Genomic DNA, 25,893 nt, shown 5'->3' with positions numbered 1-25,893 from the left:
GGCATGAAAACTAGTAAGGTTATATAGACACTGAAAGAAATTGTTGTATAGTGGTATAATACTTAATATACAATTGTCTTTCACTCAAATTTGGATACTACGCCATAATGAAAAACAGAAAATATTTATTAATAGAAATGTTTCAATTGGCAAACACTAATGATGATTTGCAACAAATTATCAATGACAACTAAGGTTTATAAATATCAAGGGAATGCTCTTCTGATCATTTTTACTACTGTATGTTCTTTTTCTATGATAGCTAGTTTTTCTATTCACATCGTTAACTAAAATACATTTGCAGTGGTAGAAACAGTGCTTTTAGTTTTAACTTAACTGCTCTACTATTAGGGGAGAGCAGGTGCAAGAGTACAATTTTTCAGAGAAACTTAATTTTTAAAAGATTTTCTGTTTTAGACAGAGATATATGTTTGCTGTGATCTATCATCACCAGGTGGAATTTTTAACAAATGTAAAAGAACTGTGCCGATGGAGACCGTGGGATTGTGTTCTACGACCCCCCGGCATCTGTCGCTCTTTCCAATGAAAACTCTATGTCCTTTACTGCATCGAAGGGGGAGCTATCTATTTCTGAGGCCGACTCGGGTCCACTCCCTTCTTCAGGTAGGGTTGCAGAGCCCGTGTTCAACCCCGAGATGGCAGTTATGCTCACTTGGGCCACGGCGGCGGTCGGCTTGGAGGGGAAACCTCCTTCACCACCCGAACCGTCCTGCCTTTATGACTGGTAGTTTGGAGCTGCTCGGGCATCTCAACCCTCACCTCCAGTACCTTTCTTCCCCATGGTGCATGATGAACTGACTAGGTCATGGAGAACCCTGTTCTCCTCTCACAACCAACGTTTTCTGCCATCACCCCTCACCTCTCTTGATGGCGGAACCTCCATTACGCTGGGATTCTGATAGGGTTGCGATGCAGCTCCTGGAAGGACTAGCCAACCCTTCCCTTGTGAGCCTGCAAGCATTCGTCCTCAGTAATGGCATCTGCCTACTGGGCTTGTGAGGAGGGGGTCTCCGCCCCTCACGCTATGGTGTTGCTGCAGGTCCACCAGGCAAAGGCTGTGATGGACCTGCAAGGGGGAGATCATGACTCGGCTGTCTTTTCAGACATCCATGTGGCTACTGACCTGGCGCTCCATGCGACCAAGGTCACTGCACAGGCCTGCCATCTCTGGCAGTGTCTGGTGGACATGAGGGATGTTGACAAGAACCGACTCCTGAATGTTTCGGTTTCCCAGACCGTCCTGTTCAGCGAGACCTTCAAGGCCATAGCTCACATCATGCTGCGTCGGAAGAAAGCTGCCCCTGGTCCATCAACGTTGGCACCTTAGTTTGCCCCTTGCCGAGGGTTCCTGCTGCGACCACCTCCGTTCTTCCCCCACGGACCAATTCACGGCAGTGCCGAGGAACCGGTTGCCAGCAGCCCGCCCTGCCCGCTCAGCCCACTACTCGAGGTGGAAAACGTAAGAGCCAGCGCCTCTGAGACGGGCAGCCCAGAGATGGAGGGGATCGCTCTTCGGGAGATGGTGAAAGCACCACTCCCTCCCCCAGAGGAGGGTTGGTTGGAGAATCCTTGGTTTCAGGTATTTTTTGTTCCGTCGGCTTTTCAGCCAGCACCCACATATCCACCAAAAGAGTGATTTCCGCTTCCTTCCCCTGGTCTTCAGAAGAACTCGAGAGCTGCGACCGGTCTCAAAAACTGCTGTCCTCCCCTTCCTCTATCACCAGTGGGTATGTTGAGCAGCTTGGGTACCTCACAATGGAGTCTCACTAGCCCAGCCACCCATCAGTGGAGCCAGGTGAGTGTTACACCAAACCACGCCCCTATTTGTGTAGTCACAGCGCACACACCAGCAATCACTTCCGCTCCGTTCGGCTGCCCCACTGCAGGTACACAGGTAGTGCTGTTAATTCCGCCTCTCCTTCTTCTTCACTGGATAACTTCTTTCCCTGGGGCTCACGGGATAGTTAAGTGTCTAACAAATGAACACTTCAGGATTTTGCCAGAAACAGTAGTTCATCCGAGTACTTTTCGCCTATGTTTTTTGAATAGTATGAATTCAGACATAGCCTACTACTTGCCTCGTCTACTGCTTTATGCTTACTATATAATATGGAGGCAGTTTTAGATGCAGCTATAGAGTATTGATAAAACAATGTATACCTTGTAATTTAGTGAAAGTCGCTTTGTATAAAATGCTTAAATGTAAAAACGAACATCTTTAGAAGGTGGCTTTTAGTTTTCTTTTTTTATATAATTTTTGAGCTTGTAATGGATCTTTGGAGCACAAATGACTTGCTTCTCATGTTGCCATATTTTAATCTTAATTAATTATACTTATGATGGAAGTATGTGCTTGTAGAGTTTAGCCATGTTGTAAAATAAAGTAAAAGAAAGAAAGTACGGTAACAGTAGCTGAACAGATTAACTCTTGTTAAACCTGTGAGACTATATCATAAAACATTAGCCATTTTAAGACTCTAATAAGACATTACATGTTCCATTTACTTTAACTGTGTAATTCTGAACCCCTAAACTACCCGGACGCCACAACCAAAAAAAAACAAGAAGAAGCAGACAAAACTTTTATTTGCAAAAGTTCCACACACCAAGGACAACACAGCTGGCTCGTAACTCATCAAGAAGGCTCGTTTCAATTGGCTGTTAAGCATGACGATAATGAACACGCTTCAATAAAACAATAATTAGGCGAAAGCGAACTTGATTTATATGTTTCCTTCTTTCGATTTACAAATTAATGAGGATGCGAGCGGACTGAAACGCGCAAGGCGTGTAATAAGGAATTAATCGGCAATAAAATGTCGAGGAACGTATCTGAAAAGAACAACCTGAAATTCATGTTGAAGATGACGAAGAGGTGAAGATGAGTAAGTGAGAGAGTCTTGATGAGGTGGCAGATTTTCACTACAATAAATTCTCAGGTGTTACATTAAAATGAAGGCAGGATAGGTTAAAATTACTGCTATATCCCAAAAACACTGAGTAAAGCAACAAACTGATACTTTGAATTGCTCGAATGCGTCCTTGTGGAATCTTTTCCTAAAATGCTACTTGATTTGACGTTTTGTTATCTAATCCAATGACATTCATACATTTTTAATTGCGGCTTAAGTGCCTCATTATTTTCTAGGCCAATATAGCTGTGGGTTCCATGAAAAACAAATGAGAGTGAATAAGATCTGGCAACCTTGGACTCGCACGTCCCAGCCCGGATAATGTTTGCCATTAAGATAAGAAATGGAACTGACAAGGGTCAACACTCCTGCTGAAAGCTAAAAAGTTCCCTCTATCCCTCCATTAACCCATCGTTTCCTCAGTTTTCACTGCTGTATTTGCATTAAGTGAGTTTATAAGCGTTCGGAAAGCACCCTGGTGGTGCTCTATCAAACCAAACCGGGCGGGTAAAAGCTCTCGGTTCCCCTCACTAACCTGGCTATTTACACTTAAGGCAACTTCATCCATCACAGCACTACATAATTTCCTATAGTGATAATGTCCTGGAGAGCAAGAAGCTTCAAGATGTGTTACTGACCTATCGAACCCCCAATCAGATATCGACTAATGCAGACAGAACAGATTAGATCAATCCGATTGGCTGATGCATCTCAATTGTTAGAGGTCATGCACTCTTCCGTTTAACAGAATTTTAAGTAGACAGCAAATAATTGAATATTGAAGATGTAACACTTCTGTTGACATTTAGAAATGGCCATTCAGGTTCATGACTTAATGTTGTCCTTTTTCTATTCTTCTCTCAGTCCTTTTTCTTTTTCACTCTTATTCCCCTCTTTGGATCTCTCCGAGAATCATACGGTGGATGATAATGAGATACAGTACATTAGGAAACCAAGTCTTACTTTAGGTCTTGGAATGGTTCAGCACGAATGTGTGGCGTTTCCACCGAATGGCTAAACACAACTCCCTCGTTGCCTAGAGAAATGAGAGAGAGATTAGAGTTTAGGGTCATATTGAGCTTAGTCATTGATAAAGTAGAACCAAATACCAATCAAAAAAGCTTTTGTAACATATTTTGAAAAGATTGAGTCATCCCATACAATTATAATTTATAACAGCACCGTACAAAAAAAATAATAATTCTGCAGTCTTGCAATAGTTTGCTTAGCTCTTTTGCTTAATTTATTACTACTTATAATCTGTCAACAATTTGTCTAAAAGTGTAAACTATTAATCTAATTGCACAAATCAGTGAGCTAAATCAGCCTGAAGCCCGCTGACCGTATAATATTGGAGTCCAAGATCTTAGAGCTAATGTTAATGTGCTTATGTACTTTCTGAGACAGCAAAACAAAACTGCCTGGGGAGCAGCTTAAGAAAATGAATCTATGGCTTCATTACTCAGATTTTCAAACGAAAAAGCCATATGTGTTTGTGTGTGTGTGTATGTGTGTGTGTACATGTTTTGAATCCCAGTGGGGACTTCAACCTGCACGAACACCAACTCATGGGGACTCATGTCTGCGTGGGGACCTAAATTGAGGTTCCGGGTCAGTATATGTCTACCTTAGAGCTAAGTCTAAATGCAGAAATCGGATACGAGACACTTTTTAAAGATGATGTAAGGGGGTTGTCAAAAAATTGGATATAATCAACAAATCAGTATTGGGCATCAAGATCTGCAGTGTAAATCTAGCCTAAGACTGAGGGATTGAGATGAAGACAAGGCGCAGACCAAAGCAGGACATGACAGAGTCACATTTCAAGAGAAGCTGTGCTTAAGTCTTTTAAATGTCTTCTTTCTCAGTTTGTGTTTGCCTGTTTCTTTCATTTCTTCTTCTTCATAATCATGTTTTACAGCAGCTGATGTCATTAAATGCTATGCTACATTTAAAAGAACAGCTCAATCAAAAATTAAAATTCTGTCGTGGTTCACACATTCCCCTGTCATTCAAAACCATATGCTGTTATGTTTTCTGCAGAAAACTACATTTTTAGAAAAATCATTATATGGCTCTTGGCAGTTAGTAGTTGATCAACTCTTGCAAGCTGCGAGAAGAATGAAAAAGCAGTCCATATGGCTTGGTATACGGATATGTTTTACATTAAGTATTCAGAATTCAGGCAATTCATTACACAAAGCTATCTAAGACTTCAGAAGACTTGAAACTATAGTGCTTGAAATTACATTTACATAAGTGCATATTGCAAAAGTTACTGACAATGCATTTAAAGTATACATTCAATTATTTTTTTTCCTAAGGAATGGAACCCATGACCTTTGTAGGGAAGTCATGCCACTAGCAGCCATCTTTGCAATGCTTCCCAGCAATTATTTCAGTTATGCAAGACTAAAGTCCTACACTACTTGAATTGAGAAAGACATATATCTCTAAAATCACTGTTAAATTATGCTTTCTGACCAACAATTAACTCTTTCCCAGCCAGCATTTTTTTTTAAGTTGCAAGGTTTAATAGTGGATATATGGATTGACGTAAAAACTGGTCTTTGGCATGCAAGAGTTTGTTTTCTCTTAATTGATGAGATGACTTATCAATGGCGGGTAAAGGGTTAAACCCGACATTGACTGTATCATAAACTTTTCGATGTCTTATACCTACTGCCTATGCACACAGGTTTGCAAGCACCTTACGTGACTTTGTATAGAGCCCTTTCCCCAGAGCATCATTAGTCTTTATTGATTGATGATTGGTTCTCTTAAATGGAAGGCGGGACTTCCGTCTCCAGAGCAGCCATATTGTGCGATGCATTTTCCTCTTTATAAGAATACTCAATCTTGTTATTTTCAGTATCTTTGGCTACAAAAACATGGTAATTAGTCACATAATTACATTCCTACTGTATATAGCATATATAAAGAGTTTGGTTCCAATTAATAAATCCATTTTGTCTAATTTTAAATGTTTGTTTGTTGATCACCAAGTACAAAGTAGATGAGGAAAACAAGAATTCCATTTGTATTCAACGTGGCACCATTGTTGTTTACAATATGTGGAATGGTGCCCTGTGATTGGTTGAGCGGATTTATTGCAATCTGCAGAGAAGGAGGACTGGCGTTTATTGCATTTTGGGAAACAAGGGAGAAAAGATGACAATAACACGGCCGATATCGGATTTTGCGTAAAATTAAGATTTTACTTTTTTTTTTTAAATACTGACCAGATACAATACTGATTTTGGCAGTAACTTTTTTTAAATGCTGTTTATCGCGTTTTATAACCAAACTCTTCATGTTGCTTTTTTGATATTTTTAGAGCATAAACATGGTCACTCTTTTTGTATGGAAATAGCTCTATAATGATTTTTCTGCCCATAAAACCAACAGCATACAGCCCTAAAACCACTTGCAAGTGAACTTTTCCTTTAAAACATTTACTTTCGTTGAATTCTGCCCTTCAAATGGTCTTTCTATCTCTCTCTCTCCCCTTCATTCTCTTGCTCTCCAGAGGGCAGTTCCTCTTCCTGACATGTTTTAGCCTTTTAGACTCGCCTCTGAAGAACCACTGTATTTCATTTATGCATCCCTTTCTCTCTCAACCCATGTCTTTTTGTGGTAATGGACAGATCTACCCAATTACTGAGCATGTGCCCTTTCCGTCCCTGACCTCTAGCTGTTTCACCTGACCTCTCAGCATGCCCTGTTTTAGATAGAGACCTGCAGTGAAATCTATTTGAAACCTATTTGCATTTTAATGTAAGGGCGTGTTAATGCTATAGTACATGCAGTGCTGTGGAAAACTATTGGGATTCTTAAAATATCTCTGCAACTGTACAAAAAGGATTTTACGGCTACAATAGCAATATGGTTTATTGCTATACGTTGCCTGCATTTGCTCCCAGGTCAGGTAGCCTACTTATGTCCTGGGGTTGGGGTGTGGGCTTTGCGCAGGTGAGTTAAGTTCTTCTTCCCTAGACTTAGTAAATCATTTCTTTATGGACCTGGCTTTGTGCACTGAGGCATTGTCATGCTGAAACAGAAAATTGCCTTCCCCACTCACTGCGTTGTCTGTAATGCCATTGTATGCTGTAGTATTGAGATTTGTCTTCCCTGAAATTAAGCAGACTAGCAAACCCATTAATCAGAAGGGGTGTCTGCATACTTCTGCCAGCACTGTGCACCTACTTGAAACTGAATGTTGGATGCATACTGTATGTGTGTTTGTGTGTGTGCTCCAGTGCTACCTGTGACCCTCAATTTATCTGTGCCAATACTGATCTCCTCTTCATCAGCAGAGAAGAGAACTCGCCCTCCATCGCTACTTCTCACCTCGAACCTCTGACACTGCGCCTCCACCATCTCTGAGCCTACAGAGAAGAGAGAGAGAGAGAGAGAGCAAATGTGGTAAAGATTGTGGTAAAAATAGCTTCATTCTTGACACAAACCATTGAGCCACCTTTTTTCATTACAAAGAACCTTTTTGAAGCAGAAAGGTTCTTCTTTTTCTTATTGAACCTTTAAGCTTAATTTATAAGCATCTACTGGAAAAACATTTATATTCAGACATGTTATTATCAGTGTTATTCCGACTCCTGCAAACACAGAACCAAGGAAATACATTTGTTTTGTCTCATGCACTCATGGTGGAGCGAGAGATGTGAATAAAACTGATCTCGGTTTTATTTCCAGAGAGCGACCGGGACACTATTGCATTGTCATTGGAAACTCGGGAGCCTTTAATCCAGTGGCCCAAACACACGCATAATAGAATGGCTTCACAGACTGTATTATTCATCGTAGCTATCATATCTTCCACGTCTTATGTGACCTTGGAGAGCAAACCATGAAAGGTTTTGTTTGCATGGAGTGTGTGCATGCATGACAAAAAGTGAACTTCTCTTTGTATTCCTAAAGTCATTTTCTCGCACCTGCAACACTCTCATGTCTCTCTTACCCTCCTCATCAGTTTTTACCTGTGTGTTCCTCATGACCAAGACAGTGCTCCATTAAGGTAGCTCAAACCAAAAACATGTCAAATTGTGGGGTTTTATTTAGCCATTATTATTAAAATGTTTACTCTTCAAAATGCTGGGTTATTTTTTATAGACATTAATTGTTAAAGCACATCCCTAATATTGCCAGGATCATAGATTTGATTTCCAGGAGCACAGCAACCAAGAACATTTACTGTAAATGCATAAGAGGTCCCGTACACACTGCATATAACTTTGGTTGTCAGTTTACCTTTTAATGCTTAATCCTGTTCTGTACACACACAATTCAGTAATTTACAGGACTGACAACCGCATTCTACAACCGAATGGTGACAACCACATCTACAGAAACTCTGCATAGTTTGTACATAACCAAACTGAACAACTATAGCTAATAATAAAGTGTTTAAACGTGCATCATGGACATAACAGGTCTCTTTTGAAAAAGTAAATGCCTAGAAGGGGAAAAGTTATCTGTATGCGCGGTGCAGAAAATGAAAGAGGCACGAGCGTTTACTGACTAGTGTTGCCAGATCTTGCACAAAAAACAGCGAATAAGAAAAATCCAATAATAAATCGAAATAAATCCAAATGCTTTACCTCAAAGATCAAAATATTGTGACCGGAATCTTTACACTTTAATAACATCAAAAACTTGATCGCTTCATGAGCCAAAAGCCTTAACAGTTATGTGCCAAAACGTTATGTACGTACAAAAAAGACGAGATCCCGGCAACACTGCAAGACAGCCCGCTGTGGAGCAGCCTAAAAAATGCGTACAATGCAAAACGCCAAGACGGAGGTTTATTGCAAAACAAAAGTGAAAGTGTAATACCGCTTTTATCCACCAGATGGCACCAAACCGAATTTTTAAAAAATGGAAGTTAAAAAGATTTAATGATTTATTTTAACTGCCTTTATGTTTGATAGTCATTCTGAGTCTGATCTCTAACATAAATTCTTTTACAAAAACGCAAATTTTTAAGCTTTTTGCTCAAAATGTTGTATTTTTGAAGAGAAATATCCATATTTCTGTAGTTAAATTAGGTAGAAAAAGTAAATATATAATGAAACGTTTTTTCCACATTTTGTTTGTTTGTTTGTTTGTTTATTGTTTGTTTGAAAGCAGAGGGTGTGTTCTTTAATTTGATATAATTTGTATGTTTATATATTTATAGAAAATAATTTTTCCTGCAAGGAATTTTGTGAAAATTTTGTTAAAATCACAAAAATGCAGGTGGGCAACTTTTCTCAAAAAGGCTGGCGGTGAATGAGTTAAATACCACTGAAGATATAGATTAAAGGCAACTATGGTCCGAATCACGATTAACAATGTTAACAATATGTTAAACAAATCGATGATGCAAGTTATCATCTCCAACGTAAATCTCTTATCTTGGACTACAACAAACACACGGATTGTAGGCAACAGTTTACTTTCTGGAATTGGTGATGTAGACAAGACCGACATTATCATAATTCCTACCGCTTCGGACTCAACCTGTAAGTTAACTCCTGTTAGCATTGCATTGTGAGCGAATCTTTCAAACATGGTAAGGAGCGTCACATTTCCAGCTGACGTCAGAGGTATTCAGGCCAATCACAATGTACAGATTAGCTGGCCAATCAGGGACACAGCGCTTTTAAAATCAATGAGTTTTGTACAAAATCAGTGCGTTTCAGGAAGACAGTATATCTGGAGCTACAAAAATGTAAGGTATGTGGAAAATAATTAGTTTTTTAACCATAAACAATGTGAACACATTGCATTATACCACATACACAAAATAACATTGTTTTTTGCAATGAAATAGGTGCTTTTTTATTTAAATCTATTTTTCAGTTCTGTAGCCATTTATGTCTTGTCTTTAGAGTCAGCAATGATTCAGAGTTTCATCACGCTGCTACAAGTTTAGTTTTGTGGTTTTGTTTGAGTTTTAGTACAAATCAGCTTCGGCTTATCATGGCTGAGTTTCTTTACACGGCAGGAAGTCAAACTTCCCACTGAGCTGGAGGTTTTATCTTAAACCGCTTTTTTTCCCTACAGACAGAGAGATCCTAAGACCTTAAAGTGACTAAGTTAAAACAAAATGTGATGTGCACATGATGCTTTTAAATATAAAAATGCTATTCATTATTTCATTGCTTTTCTCTTATAATTACGGAAATTAGACATCATTTGATGCATTACTGAAAGATAAAGAATTGAAAAAGGACACAGAAGAAATGTTCAATCTACATTAATTACGTGGGCTAGAGATGAAAGACGTGCTTGATGATAAGGCGAGGCTGATTTTGATTATGCTGGTGAGGTCAAGAGAAGAGAATGCTAATAAAGTGTTCATTTATACTTCTGTTTCATTAATCCTCTCTTGACCGTATCGCATCGCACAGCGGTGGCCAGAGATTTGCTCATAGACAGATCCGCTACAGAGCATATGATCAGAGAAGATGTGATTATACACACACCAAAGCATATTTCTACTCATCTCCCTCCCCTCCTTCTTTCCTTTCTAAGCTAAACCACAGGAAGTTCATTTATTAATTGGTTTCTGTTATAATATGGGCAACACTCTGTGGCTGTTATCCTGGACCAAGAAACCATTTCTATGTTTACTAGTGTATAAAATGAATACATTATATGCAGTGCTTTCAAAACCACTCCAAAAAAAGTTTTAGATGTTACCTTATTTAAAACACCTGATTCAACTCATCAGCCTCCTTTCACAATGGTTAACATGGCTGCGTCCGAAATCGCGTACTGTGACACTATACTGAATGAAGTACCAACTCATCGATTGTTAAAACAGTAAGTACTTTATAGTATAAATTAATTTGAATGTACTACATCCACCATGTTGATACATCACAAGACACGTCATCATCAAAAGTTATTTGTTAACTAAAATGACGTTAAACAAGCGCAATTTAAACACAAAACACAAGGGACAGCTGTTGAATATATGTATTTGCATATGAATAGAGCCATGTTACCGCTTTCAGGCATAGGGGAGACCGGGGTTGGTTGTCACAATTTTTACTCATGCATGAATTGCTCATCTTCAAAAAATCTTTCAGCAGTAATTCCTACATGAAATGAAACTTTGGAGTCTTGGCTTTAAATGTGTATACTTTTTATTTTTCGAATGTATTGTAACAGGAAGTAATTAACCATCAAAGACACTCTGACACAATGTGACAACCAACCCCATCACGGGGTTGGTTGTCACAGGGTATGGGGTTGGTTGTCCCTATAGAGGTTCAATAGGATTTCAGTGATAAATTGGGATCTGAAAAGATAATGTGTAACTTTTTAGTTTTTTAAGCTAGAAACTCCAAATAAGTTTTAATATGAATCCACCCCTATGATAGTTGTCATCAATGCCCATTATGTTTAAACAATGAGATTAAAGTGGGTGATCAGTTACTTGAATAGGCTTTATGCCCAGCTGCACTATGAACTTCAGCCAGCTCCTTGTTTCCTGTCTGCCATTATTGGACAAACTGATTAATCCAGGTGTGTCTGATTATTCTTGCTGTGACTACTGAGGTCAGGCACACCTGGATTAATCAGTTTGTCCAATAATGGCAGACAGGAAACAAGAAGCTGGCTGAAGTTCAGGAAGTAGTGCAGCTGGGCATAAAGCCTATTGTCTACTGTGTTGAGAAATAAAATAAAATAATTTTTAGTGTTAAAACCTCTTTATTTAATGCTTTATTTATTTTATTTTAACAGCAAACAAAAACAAACAAACAGACGAACAGTCTTAAAAGGTCTATATGTCCAATACTCACATGTGACAACCAACCCCGCAAGCTATGTGACAACCATCCCCAACTGACTTCTTGACAAACATGATAAGCTAGCTGCCACACGGCTTTAACTTGATAGCTAAAATATGACTCAAAATAAAGCTACTACTTTTGGCTTTTTAATGAGTGTTTTGTTTTTGAATGACTAATATCCTACAAGATCTCAACACAAAAACACCACCAACATAAAAATTTACTCTGACCCATAAAAATAAAAAATTGTCTCCTAACCTCAATGTTTTGTGTCTGCTCAGCAAAATTTCAAGTGCAAATGAGAAAGCTATTAAAAGCTAACAAATTGATATAAAAATTGTACCACAGCGCCATGTAGTATGTCTGGAATAAGCAGTGTGACAACCAACCCGTGAGACAACCAGCCCCGGTCTCCCCTACTGAATAAAACAACGCCCCTACGTCGTCTTCTTTGTTGGATAACTCTTCTTCCAGGATCATGAGATTGCAAAGTGTCCATTGAATTAATACTTCGGTATCTTCCCGGAAGAAGGAGGTCACCCGGGTCCTTTTCGCATACTGCGGTTTTGATGCAGCCCATGTCTCCCTAACAAGTTGATGAGTTAAATCAGGTTTAAATCTGGGGGGAGGGGGGAATCCAAGAACCAGGATTGGGAAACACTGCATTAATGCGTAAAACATCTTGCATGTAAAAAAGACTAAAAAGAGATTGTTGGTTAAACTTTAAAAAGTAAGTTACCTGGCTTCCTTAAAATTTTAAGTTCATTCAACTTAAAAATATTAGATGTAAATAAAGTTGTGTAAAAATTGTTGTGTTTAGTTGAATTATCAACCAGTTACTTTTTTAAGTTGAACCACCTTTTTTACAGTGTAAGGCTACATTCACATGACAAGGTTTTTAACCAAAATTGGGAAACATCTTATGCATTTTGGCTGCTCGTTTACACAACATCATCGTTTTGGGGTTATGAAACTGCAAACCTCGAAACGAGTTTTAAAATTAAAGTTTTTGAAACAACACTGTTTCTGTTTTAGTGTAAACTACAAAAATGGTAATCTGAAAATCATGACATCATCCGCATATGTACTATGTGTTTAGTCTACAGGAATGTGTGAGAACTTGACAACCATAAAAACAATGTCGGCCTACAGGACTGTGTTTGTGAAGTTTTAAAATGCTGGATTTATTAACGCTTCTCCAACCTCGGATTTCCACCGACTGCGGAGCGGCTGCAGATCGGCTCTGCTGCGTTACGGCTCCGCACTCCGCCATCCGCCAATACCCACCAGTTCCGTATTTGTTGCAGAGCGGCTGCGTGCAGAAGTGACGAGGTCTCGCAAATTCACGTTATGATCGAGCGATATCTAGTTCTGTCTCCACCCATTATGACGTTAAATTATGACGTTTTGCTGGACCAGCCCAGATTACAACACGAGATCTCGCAAATTCACGTATGATCACGCGATATAGTCATGGCTCCGCCCATTATGACGTTAAATTATGACGTTTTGCTGGACCAGCCCAGATTACAACACGAGATCTCGCAAATTCACGTATGATCACGCGATATAGTCATGGCTCCGCCCTGCGGAGTTGTCCAGCATCTGTCAGAAATAGAAGCTCTGCGTATTTGTTCCGGAGGGCTGCGGATGGCCGGAGCTGTGACGGATTCGGAACGCAGTCAGTGAAAATACACACATTGACTTGAATGCAAACCGAGTGACTCCGCCGCCGTTCAGCAGTCGGTGGAAATCCGGGGCAACACAGTTTACAAAATTTTGCCACTTTATAGTCCATGGGACAATTGTAGTAATAAAACTTTATTGTCTGTATTTATTGCTGTGTAGAAGAATGCACGTGTGCGCAGCTGCATAGTTTTTCTTTAAAAATTAACATTGCCAACTACTGGGCTGATATGCATATTTCAGTGTTATGAATTATTTTTCTAGATCTGTCTGAATGGGGATTGTTTTGAGGTGTGTATGTGAAATATTTCAAAAACGCAAAGGAAAACTTTTTCACTTTTAGTATAATTGTAGTTGTGTAACCATCAGTGGCGGCTCGTGACTGCTCATCTGAGGGGCACAAATTCAAAATATGTGTTAGGAGTGTCATGTGTGTTGCTCGTGTTTTCAAAATATGTGTTTGTTGCGTCATGTGAACCATGTGCATCACGTGTTTTGTCAAAATAAGTCCATGTTGCACACAAGTCAAAACAGTTTATGATAAATGAGATGCTCACGTTCACAAAATACATGCAAGACACTCTCTTAACAATTAACTCTGATTAACTATGAGATTATGTGAGTATCTGGCAAACGCGAGTGTCTCTTTTATCATAAACCCTTTTGACGCGTCTGCAGCAGGCACTTATTTTGACAAGATACGTGATACACATAGGTTTACTCAATGCACAGAACACATATTTTGAAATTACAAACCACACACATGACGGACTACATACATGTTGTGACGAACTTCGCATCGCCCTCGAAAATAGAAATCACCAGCCACCACTGGTAACCATACCCTAAATGTTGTGCACAACAGGTGCATAGTGTTTCTTTACAAAGTAACATCGCCAACTACTGGGCTGACATGCATATTACAGCGTTATAAATTATTTTTATAGATCCGTGTGAATGGTGATTGTTTTGAGGTGTGTATATAAAATATTTCAAAAACACAAACTTTTCCACTTTTAGTATAATCATTGTCAGGTAACTATCCCAAATATTGTGCGCAACTTGAGATGAATTGATTTGCTTCATATTTGTGTGCATCACATTCAACTAGATGTTTTCAGGACTTAGGAGTGGAGTTTGCTTGATTACTTCAACAATTTATCTCCGTGAATGCACATAGAGCAAACACGCTCAATACTTGGACAAGGACAACTGCACTTCCCCAAAGCCCATCAAACTGCTGCACCTCACGGATCTCCTCTCCCTTCCACTCATCCAGGTGGTTAAAATGAGACACGATACGCGACGGAAATTAAAGACCTGCTCTTGAATATTAATTGAAACGGATTTACCCCTCATCAAAACTGAGGATTGGTGATTAATTGTTGTTTTGAGGTGGGAGGAAATTAAAAACTTCTCTCGGAGTGAATTAAATGATCTTGGGTTGTGGAAACCCAGATGTCTTTCAGAGATTAAGAGATACTTACTACACAAATAAACACAAAAACAGTCAAATTTAAACCATCAACGTGAAACCATTGAGGTGAGCGTCTAGTCAAAAGCATTCTTCACATGCCTGTACCCTGTATGCCACAATAATAATGTGCCGCACATATTCTGCTCCCTTATCATGGCAGCAATAAAAAAGACTGAAAGATGTGAATGAGCTTGCCCTCTGTGAGAAACATCGTCTATAAAACACGCCAAGGTTCTGACTCTGAATTACTGTGACCATATAGGTAAACAACCACAGCTGATGCAAGCCAAGGAAATGTCAAAAACATTCCCTTTTTAGGGGACTTTAAAAAGCTCCTTTATTCCTAAAAGTACCGTTTGTGAAAAGAAGTAGCTTGCTGAGAAATGCGGCACAAAAAGTATTTGAAAAAAGATAAATAAAAGGGTGAGCAAGGTAAAGATAAATTATTTATCTGAAGCTGATGACCATCATTAATAAAAGACGAAAGCGTTGAATTTTGATCACCTGCATTAATCAGTGGGTGTGCCTGCATGTGTCTGGGTGTGGTTTGCAGACAAGGTAAAGAGACGAATAATCAGACTTCTTGTCATAATCAGGAACAATACACAAAAGACTGATGTGTGTATTCGTATGCATTAATTTCCATACGTCCTTCAGGTAGGCAACCCTCTTTCCAGATTCCAAAGATTTCTAAGAGGCAATGTGGCATTACGAATTATGATGTTCATTTAAAACTAGCAATTTATTCGGGCTAAATTACGCAACATAAAACAGCGCATTTCATTTCCAAGCATTCCTCTATGTGCACGATGCTTTGCCGGTGTATTCTCTCTCTGATTAATTACTTGGAACTAATAGCTGAAATCACAGGATATTTGGTGCCATGAAACTCTTAATCGTTGACTCCCACATGAGCCGCGAGCACTCTTGACGCAGATGATTTCTAGATACGTCTACATTTCAATGTTCCGCTATGCTCTGCAGTGGATGTGAAAAAATGTAACTTTTTATATTATATTGAACTCTCCTTGAAAATGAGTGTTCCTGTGGTTTGAAACGGATTTAAAATGTAAATACAAGCATAACTTTTTTTGCATAGTGATGAAAATTAACTGTAATACATTATTTCTTGAACTTTCTTAAATATACACACTACAAAAGTTAAGGGGCATTCCTACGGACTCTGAAGGCCAGTTGAGGTCACAAAAAGTTCAGAAAAATACCATGGTATTACCATGGTTTTTTTTACATGCTACCCTGTTTCTATGTTCCTACCATGCTTTTTAGATATATACCACGGTATTACCATTTTTAAATGTGTCATGTCTTCTTAAAAGTACTTTGGAGTATGGTAAAAAGTCAAATCCACATATATTTTATATTACTTTAAAGAGCACCTATTGTCCGATTCACGTTTTTTATTTCCTTGGTGTGTAAGTGTGTATTAGTACATGCTACGATAGGCAAAAGGTACATACCCCAAAGTAAATGATCGTCTCCAACGTAAATCTCTTTTCTTGGACTACTAAAAAAACACACGAAGTTTACTTTCTGGGATTGGTGATGTAGACGAGACCGGCATTATCTTAATTCCTTCCGCTTCGGACTTACAGCCTGTAAGTTAACTCCTGTTAGCATTGCATTGTGAGCGAATCTTTCAAACATGGTAAGAAGCGTAACATTTCCGGCTGACGTCAGAGGTATTCAGACCAACCACATCGTACAGTTAGCTAACCAATCAGCGACACTACGCTTTTCAAATCCACACGTTTCAGGAAGAGAGTGGAAAATAATGTGTTTTTTTAACCATAAACCACAAAAACATATTCTATCATAACTAATACACAAAATAACATTGTTTTTTAGCAATGAAATATGTGTTTTAAACTTAACAAATTAAGTTAAACAATTTTACCGTACTTTCCGGACTATAAACCGCACTGAAATATAAGCTGCATCATTTAAAAATGTGTCATTAAGACGAAATAACATATATGAGTCACAGTGGACTATACGTCGCGTTTATTTAGAAAATTATTTCACAAAGTCCAAGCCGAAGAACAGACATTTAATCTGGAAAGGCAAGTTATTCAACTAAACAATAGCAGACAGAACAGCAGGCTGAATAGATGTACGTTAAAGTAATATTATAAGTTATTTAAACGATAAACCATAGCATACAGAACTTACCTGGAAGGTTTAATAGGCTAAATTAACCGAACAAGCCAACTAGTATTAAGTTCGCATACTCATCATTCCACATTACTGAATCCATTGAATTACATAAATACAGAAGCAGCATATGGCGGACTCTCACGTTAATGATGTCGCTTGCCTCATAAATGTCAAAATTAATTCATACTGACTTACAAGGCGCACCTGACTGTAAGACGCAGCACCAGCCAAGTTATGAAAAAAACTGTCAACCTATCACAAGTCAAAACTTAAAATAGTAGGTTGAATTGACTTAAATTGACGTAAATACACTGCTGCCCTTTTGTTGATGTGATTGCATCCATTGTTCAACTTATTTATAAGTCGCTTTGGATAAAAGCGTCTGTTAAATGTAAATATCATGGTTCATGCAGTACACTAGCGGTCAAACGTTTTGGTTACTTCACTAAAACGTTTCCCGTGATCTTTAAAACAATTTAAATTGAAGGCGTACGCTTAAATGCGTCAACAAATAATTGTCTTTTTTTACACAAAACTATAACATATGTTTTTAAAATGAATGACTTGGACTTAATAATAAAGAACACTTCATTAAAACCAGAATTGATTTGATCTCATTTAATACCGATTAAAAGCATCTCAAGGTGAGACTTCAAGAAGCTGTCTGAAGAAATGGCAAGATTAAAATAGACTCTTTTAATTTATTTTACATTTATTTATTTTAGACACAATAGTTCCCATAGTTAAATGTGTGTTTTTCTACACCTTTGATGAGTAACAAAATAAATAAATAAATAAATTATAAATAATAATAATATTAATAAAGATTGAGTCATGTCATGCCATCAATGCACAGGTGACGTGAGTTGAGATCAGTGTACCATCTCATAATATCTCGTATTTGCATTCAGCTGAACTCTGCTCATCCTGGTTGTAACACCAGCGGCTTCTGTCGCTCCTTAAATCCCCATTTCTCATTACAAATGAATGAGTTACGGCCGCTATGACATCGCAGTCTCTGTAAGCGCAAGCGCCCCTTTGGTGTCATGTCAATGTGAAGTAAGTAGCAATTTAGCAGATGGTTTTATTCAAAGTGACTTGTAGTGCACTTATTACAGGTTACCCTGAAGCAGCACAAGGTTAAGTGCCTCACTTAAGGAGGAAGCTCGTGGATTTCTCTTCACAGACCTTTAAAGAAACAGCCCCCCAAAAATGACACTCACAAAAGAAAACTATTCAATTCTTCTTAAGTGTAATAAAAGATTATTTGTGAGTAATGGCATAACATATGGGATTGTTCCTCAAACAGAACATATCTCATCGTTGCAAACTTGGAATTTGAAAAATAGTGCACAAGTCATATGACCTACTTTAATGACTCTTAAACTGCACCACAATTAAATGAAAATGTATATGTTTCTGTTTTGCAGATAAACAACAGAATCCACATTTGGGAAAGTAACAAATGCAGCAGTGTCATTTTTTTTTTTTTGGCGAACTGTCCCTTTAACTTCCAGACATTCGTAACGTGTTGAAAAGGACGAACAAAGTCACTTTTGATGCAGGCAGCATCTCTGCCCATGATGAGTTTGTGTATATGTGTGTCACCTCTGAATCCCTACTGTCACAAGGCTCCTGTTGTCCTTGCCCACCCCACAGAGCGCTTGAACACTCGTTTATGTCCTCTACACCACCCGCCGCTAATAAAATCATCGCCTGCTCTCCCAAAAGTGAGAAGGCATTTATTATGCAGTCTACACTTATAAAACGAAGGAGTCAATAGGTTGATGCCGTGTTCCCTTCCACGTCCCCTCAGTGGTTTGGCCTCTCCAGCTCACAGCGTGAGAACATCCCACATGTGAATTATTTTTTGAGTCCCCTGATTTCAATCACTCAAGACCTCAATGCGAACAGCAGGGTTAGCGGAAAAGGCTGGAGAGTGATGGGGACGTGGAATCAAAACAGGATCTGGCAGGACAAGCCAAGCCAGATGGCCAATCCCATGTCAAATCAACACCTCCAACCAAACCCATCATACCTGCGTGAAGGTCACAATGAAAATCTTTTCTGATCATCGTTTGTCTGAAAAACACATCTCTGAAGGATCACCAAGAGAAGATACCTTGAAGAAGTTTAAAGCGTGGAAAACCTTGACAGATAAGTGGTCTCGGATATTAAACGGCTCACTTAAGAACATCGTGAAAATAATCATTTGGGAATGAGTATATGCATTTAAAACCAGTAATTAATTCTGGCTAAATTACATAACATGAAACAGCTATTTAATTTCTGAAGGTTCCTCTACATGCATGAATTCATTGCCAATGTATTCATATCATGATTAATTACTTGGAACAAATCACTCAGATAACTGTTTTTTTTTTTGCTCAATGAAAATTACTATGTGACTCCCAGATGAGCTTCATGGGCTTCAAAACGGTTATTTGGAAATTTTAACATGTACAGTATACACTCAGAGTTAGTGTTAAATATGGACAAACCCAGCCGTTGGGTTTGAATTACACTGTAAACCCAAATGTTGACTTTACTTAAACAATCAAGCAGTGGTGGCCAATGACTTTTCTTCAGAGGGCGCAATTTCAAAATATGTGTTTGTTGCGTCTTGTGAACCATGTGCATCATGCGTCTTGTCAAAATAAGTGTCTGCTGCATATGCGTCAAAAGGGTTTATGATAAAAGAGGACGCTTACGTTCACAAAATACTCACAAGACAATCCCTTAACAGTAAACTCTGATTACACATGAGATTATGCGAGTATCTGGCAAGTGCGAGCGTCTCTTTTATCATAAACCCTTTATACGCATCTACAGCAGGCACTTATTTTGACATGACACATGATGCACATGGTTCACATGAGGCGCCGAACACATATTTTGAAATGACGAACCCGACACATGACGGGTTACATACATGTTGCGACGAGCTTTGCGTTGTGTGCCCTCAAAAAAGAAGTCACCGACCGCCACTGCAATCAAGTAAACATTTAAGAGAAAAAATTAAGTTGAAGTAAGTTAATCATAATCATGTAATTATATCCCAACGCATGTCATCATAGCAAAATTATACTCCAATATATAATTTTATACCCTAATATTTAAAGTTTCACCTGCTGCAGACAGTGGTGGAGCCACTTTGTGTTTAGCTCTGCTATTTGAAGTAAGTTTAAGGTTTGTCATGGAGTTTAGATTTCCTGAACAACTTTTACGAAAGTTACTGCAGTTAACATGATGTCTTTATTAACAGACAGTAAATCAGATGTGATGGGAGAAATAGAAATGTTTAAAAATTCAGCCTTACATTATGTTTACATTTATGCTAGTAATCCATGCAGGAATATTGATCTATTGTAGGGTAATGTGAAGTAATCAGCAATAATGAGATTCATTTGTGCTTTGTAGATACAGGGGTACACAGTGTTCTCTCCACAAAAATGTAAATTCATGTCAAAAATTCAGATTTTAAGTTCTTTAAGTACCCTTTATGATCACTAAAGTAAAATTAACAAAGTGGAGATGCCAGACATAGCTATTTATATTACAAACTATTTCAAGTTAAATCAACTTAGAATTTAATGCAATGAACCTCATACAGTGGTGTGAAAAAGTGTTGGCCCTCTTCCTGAATTAAAATTTTTTTCATGTTTGTCACACTTTAATGTTTCAGATCATCAAATGCATTTTGATGATCCCCGGTAAAACATAACTTAATATATATTAAATACATTACTTAACCAACATAACTTGGTTTATCACACCTGAGTTCAGTTTCTCTAGCCACACCCAGGCCTGATTACTGCCACACCTGCTCGCAGTCAAGAAATCACTTAAATAGGACTTGCATGACAAAGTGAAGCAGACCAAAATATTCTCAAAAGCTACACATTATGTAGAGATCCAAAGAAATTCAGGAACAAATGAGAAAGAAAGTAATTGAGTTCTATCAGTTTGGAAAAGGTTTTAAAGCCATTTCAAAAGCTTTGGGACTCCAGCAAACCACAGTGAGAGCCATTATCCACAAATGGTGAAAACATGGAACAGTGATGAACCTTCCCAGGAGTGGCCGGCCGACCAAAATTACCCCAAGAGCACAGCAACGACTCATTCGAGAGGTCACAAAAGACCCCATAACAACATTCAAAGAACTCCAGGCCTCACTTGCCTCAGTTAATGTCAGTGTTAATGACTCCCCCATAAGAAAAAGACTGTGCAAAAATGGCCTGCATGGCAGAGTTCAAAGACGAAAACCACTGCTGAGCAAAAAGAACATAAAGGCTTGTCTCTGTTTTGCCAGAAAACATCTTGATGATCCTCAAGATTTTGGGGAAAATACTCTGTGGACTGGCGACATAAAGTTGAACTTTTTGAAAGGTGTGTGTCCCATTACGTCTGGTGTACTGTATAAGTGTCCCATTGCGTCTGGCATAAAAGTAACAGTCAAATATGGTGGTGGTAGTGTGATGGTCTGGGGTCTGGTTTTGCTGCTTCAGGACCTGGAAGACTGTGATAAATGAAACCATGAATTCAGCTGTCTACAAAAAAATCCAGAAGGACAATGTCCGGCCATCTATTCGTGACCTAAACTGAAGTGAACTTGGGTTCTGCAGCAGTACAACGATCCAAAACACACCAGCAAGTCCACCTCTGAATGGCTGAAGAAAAAACAAATTAAGACTTTGAAGTGGCCTAGTCAAAGTCTTGACCTCAGTCCTATTGTGAGGATTTTATTACCTTAAAAAGGTGGTTCCTAAGGGTGGCCCAACACGTTATTAGGTTTAGGGGGCAAGCGCTATTAACACAGGGCCAGTTTGGATTTCGTTTTCCCTTCATAATAAAACCTTTACTTAACTGCATGTTGTGTTTACTTGTGTTATCTTTGATTTATATTTAAATGAGTTTGATGATCTGAAACATTACAGTGTGACAAACATGCAATAAAATAAAAAATCTGGAAGGGGGCCAACCATAATGACAATATTTTTTGTCAGCTCTCAGTTCGCTTTACCAAATGGCTGTGAATGCAACTGGCTTTTATTGCCATGTAAAGTCGTGTACTGTACAGTATGTAAAGTGGTAAGCAACAATTTAGCAGATTCTTTTCTCCCCAGAAAAGGTCAGTCCAAAGCCACGATGACCATGACAGACTAGAGCTCTCCGACATTAACTAACTCAGGATGAAGTCATGATCGCATTTCTCCCTGCTCCTTGCTCACCGCAGCACAACGGTACATCAATCATCTGAACTTATGGGACGTATTATAAAAACAGAGACCTCTGTACTCCTGGGCCAAGCTATCAGAGTAAAGCCCAGTTCTCTCAGTCTCAGCACCTCTGCACAATTTCTGTTTCAAGATTAATGTTCTCGGAGCGAACGGGTACGAGAGAACGGCAGAAAAGGGGAAATAAACAGGAAACAAGCTGCGATACAGCAGAACTTTGCTATCTGATTGGAAGCTATTTTATGCTCTGATATTCCCTAAATGTTCAGACGGCGTCGAGAGAGCGGAGGCAGCCTGAGGGCGATGGCACCGCAGACTTGTGGGTAATGTCAGGGAGATGATACAGAGGGCACATTGAAAAGATAACTTTTCTGTGACTACGGGTGAGCAACACGCCGCCAGTGAGTAAGCAAATTTAAACAACATCTGCCCATGGGCATGTACTTAATTAAGTTAAGTACGGGACACAAATAGCTTGAGATCAAATTTAAAAGTTTGCATTTATCATAATACAGGTCATAAGAGTCAGACGATACTTGATGCATCTTTGCTAGTATTAGCAAATATTTTATTATTCTATTACTAAAGACATAACTTATAAAACTAATAATTAAAGGCGGAGTGCACAATATCTGAAAAACGCTTTGGAAAAGAAAGTCGGGCCAACTATCAAAACACACATTTGTAGCCAGTCAGCAATAAGGGGCGTGTCTACTAACCAACATCATTGTCTGGGTTGCGTATGTGTGGGGCGGGTCTACCAACAGAAGGTGTGTTTGTTTAGGTGATTTCAAATGTCAACATTGGATTTCAGAGATCATGAACCCTGACTTTAAATAATATAGATGTGGACTATTATGTCCATGAGTTTGATTTTTTTAATGTTTTAATGCTGGTGTGTTCAACCAGCTTTTTACCCATCAACCCTTGTTGGTCTCCCAGGTTGGCTGAGCAGGTCTTCAGCTGGTCTCACTGGTATCTCCCATCCTAGCCCTGTAAAGCCCTTGGTTGTAATATTACAACATCAGTTTAAGGTCTAATAAAATATACCTGTAAATGTTTTGTTCTCTTTAAAACAACATTTACACAACTAAAAAGTCATATTGTTTAAACCTGCAATGATTTTAAATGGTAGACTTTGTAAATAGGTTTGTTTTCCTGGTCATGAACTTACAAAACCTGCCTTGAAGAACATGACCTTTTTTACTGGACTAAATAAAACAATCACGTAAGTAAAATTCCTAAAATATTTTTTTCTATGATTAGTTATGTGTCTCGATCATGCAGATTTTAAGATACAGCTGAATGTTTTGATTATATTAGATTTTGAGCTTGTTATGTCAATGTTCCAATTTTACAACGTTGGGTCTGAAGGGTAGCAAAATTTACCTGTACACCTGGCACATTACATGAATTAGCTGTACTTCTAAACTGTTAAAAACCTACTTTTTTAATCACTGTTTTGGTAGCAACAAAATATAATATTGATTTTAAATATATTTGATACTATTTCAGTTTTAATCAAAGTTTTAAGATTATTAAATAAGTTTTTAGGAAATTAATTATTCATTTGAGAATTTGAAAGTATTTATGTAGCAATATTTAAAACTATCTGTATTTTATTATTTTCCAAAATATACTTAACTGGTCCTGTTTTCTTGTCTGGACTTTGTTTGCCCAAATATCTATTTGCTGCATGAGGGTCAGGTGATAATGTTTGGAATGTGGGGTAGGGGGTACAGGTGCTATTAGCATTATAAATAGAGGACAATAAGCTCGCCAGACAGTATTGTGTGAATTCTGTGGAATGGGTGAATCCTTTGAAATGTATAAATGTGATTGGAATTGATTTGCATCGAGATTAATAAGCATGGAAATAATCAGTGTGTATTTAATTTCAGAATGCTACCAGACAGGACTGCCTTATATACAATGCGTATGATGTCATTTATATCATTCAAATTTGAAAAAAGTGACTTTGAGATGGGACTCTCGTATAACTGATGAGGAGGTATGTGACGATGCCTCTGAACTGAAAAAGAGAAATTAAAAACTCTATGTCTGCCCATATGATGATTATGTGGACATAAAAACTTACTAAAATGTCAAAAATGTAAAAACTCATTTATTTCTGCATTAGAGTCATCCTACAACAACATATAAAAGGTGAAACATTTTTTTTCAAAGATTTTTTCTATATTTGGGTCTTACAATGCTAGACAAACTGGTGTTGAGCTGGATTTGTTGACAAGTAAAAGTGCCCAAAAGCGAATAAAACCAGCAGACCAGACTGGGAGACCAGCTATACCACCTAAGACCAGCAAAATCAAAAATGCCTCAATGGGGAGCACTGTTGCCTCACAACAAGAAGGTTCTCGGTTCGAACCCTGGCTAGGTCAGGTGGCCTTTCTGTGTGGAGTTTGCATGTTCTTCCTGTGTCAGCATGAGTTAACTCCGGGTACTCCGGTTTCCGTCGACAGGCCAAAATGTGCAGTTAGGTGAACTTAAGATGCCAAATTACCCCAATGTTTGTGTGGATTAACCAGTTCTTGCCATGAATATAGCCATAGATGCTGGAATGGTGTTAAGAATAAATAAACAAACAAACAAACAAACAAACAAAATCATGACTGTCACCGGCACTAACTAGAATAAAACAGCATCGAAATTAATGGCAGTCTAAGCTGGTCTTTCTTTCGACAAGGAAAGAAAGCCTGAAATGTAGGACAAAGAATGTGATGATTTCCTCCCCTTGTTCTCCTTTGCAAGGCAGACCTGTGATCTGATGTTTTGTTCTGCTTGTGAACAGAAAGAATAGGAGAGCACCTAAATTACAGGCCTCTGGGGTAGTGACTTGTTCTTCGCTCGAATGTTTAGCTCGTGTCAGGTAGCTCTTTCAATACACACAAACACAAATACTCTGTCTTGCATACCCTTAAGTAAGAAAACCCTCACAGGTTAAGAAGATTCACTGGAAAATGCCAAAAACACAGGAAACCCCTGTGGCTGCCGTGAGATGTTTGATGTAATCGATGGAGGTCCTGAGTCTGGCAGGCACCTGGTCCCAGAACGTAGTCTACTGCCATCTGTGGCAAGATGGTGGACGAGTTTCCATCCAAAACAAAAAACAAAACCGGTCTAGAGGACAAGTGCATTGTTTTAGCAGCGTAAATGTGTTTGTGTGTCATACAGCCGGAAAACTAAAAAAGGAGAAGAGCTTCCGATATTTTCTGAATTTATAATCCTCTGTTTCCAGACCCCAAATCCCTTACGTGTCTCGTTTGCTATAAATGCCATTAAGGCAAAAGAAACTGCAATTCATTTTCTGTATAAGGGGAACTTGCGAACAATGATAAATTGTAACATGGTCGACACAAGGTGTCTCTTTCCCTGTTCGAATTAGATTTACTTTTGTGCAAGTGTCCAGATGCCATTTAGGGGTACAATTATGTTACGTTCAAGAAAAATGTAATTCTGCTCCTTGAAAGGCCAAGTGTGTGCTTGTCTAAACTGCGCATGTGGATATGCACCCAGTTTTAAGACGTTTCTCCATCATTTGATGAATAGCTGTTGCCAGATTAATA

General features: G+C 38.6%; 1 protein-coding gene and 1 long non-coding RNA gene across 3 annotated transcripts in view; both read right to left on the bottom strand.

Annotated features, from left to right (window-relative positions):
• Positions 1-25,893, bottom strand: part of LOC141363191 (uncharacterized) — a 479,244-nt gene that overhangs the window by 88,403 nt on the left and 364,948 nt on the right. The gene's annotated exons all lie outside the window — the stretch shown is intronic.
• LOC129444805 (zeta-sarcoglycan) overlaps positions 1-25,893 on the bottom strand; it is a 399,770-nt gene that overhangs the window by 40,196 nt on the left and 333,681 nt on the right. For both annotated transcript variants that reach the window (XM_055205725.2, XM_055205726.2), the window contains exons 5-6: positions 7,199-7,321; positions 3,897-3,969 (exon numbers count right to left, since the gene is read on the bottom strand). In XM_055205725.2, coding sequence (XP_055061700.2) covers positions 3,897-3,969; positions 7,199-7,321 — 196 coding nt within the window. The remainder of the gene's footprint in view (positions 1-3,896; positions 3,970-7,198; positions 7,322-25,893) is intronic.

Source organism: Misgurnus anguillicaudatus, chromosome 3 (genome assembly GCF_027580225.2).
Source record: "Misgurnus anguillicaudatus chromosome 3, ASM2758022v2, whole genome shotgun sequence".
Lineage (NCBI taxonomy): Eukaryota > Metazoa > Chordata > Actinopteri > Cypriniformes > Cobitidae > Misgurnus > Misgurnus anguillicaudatus.
Note: the sequence above shows the minus strand (reverse complement) of the source record. Positions and strands in the feature narration are given on the sequence as shown.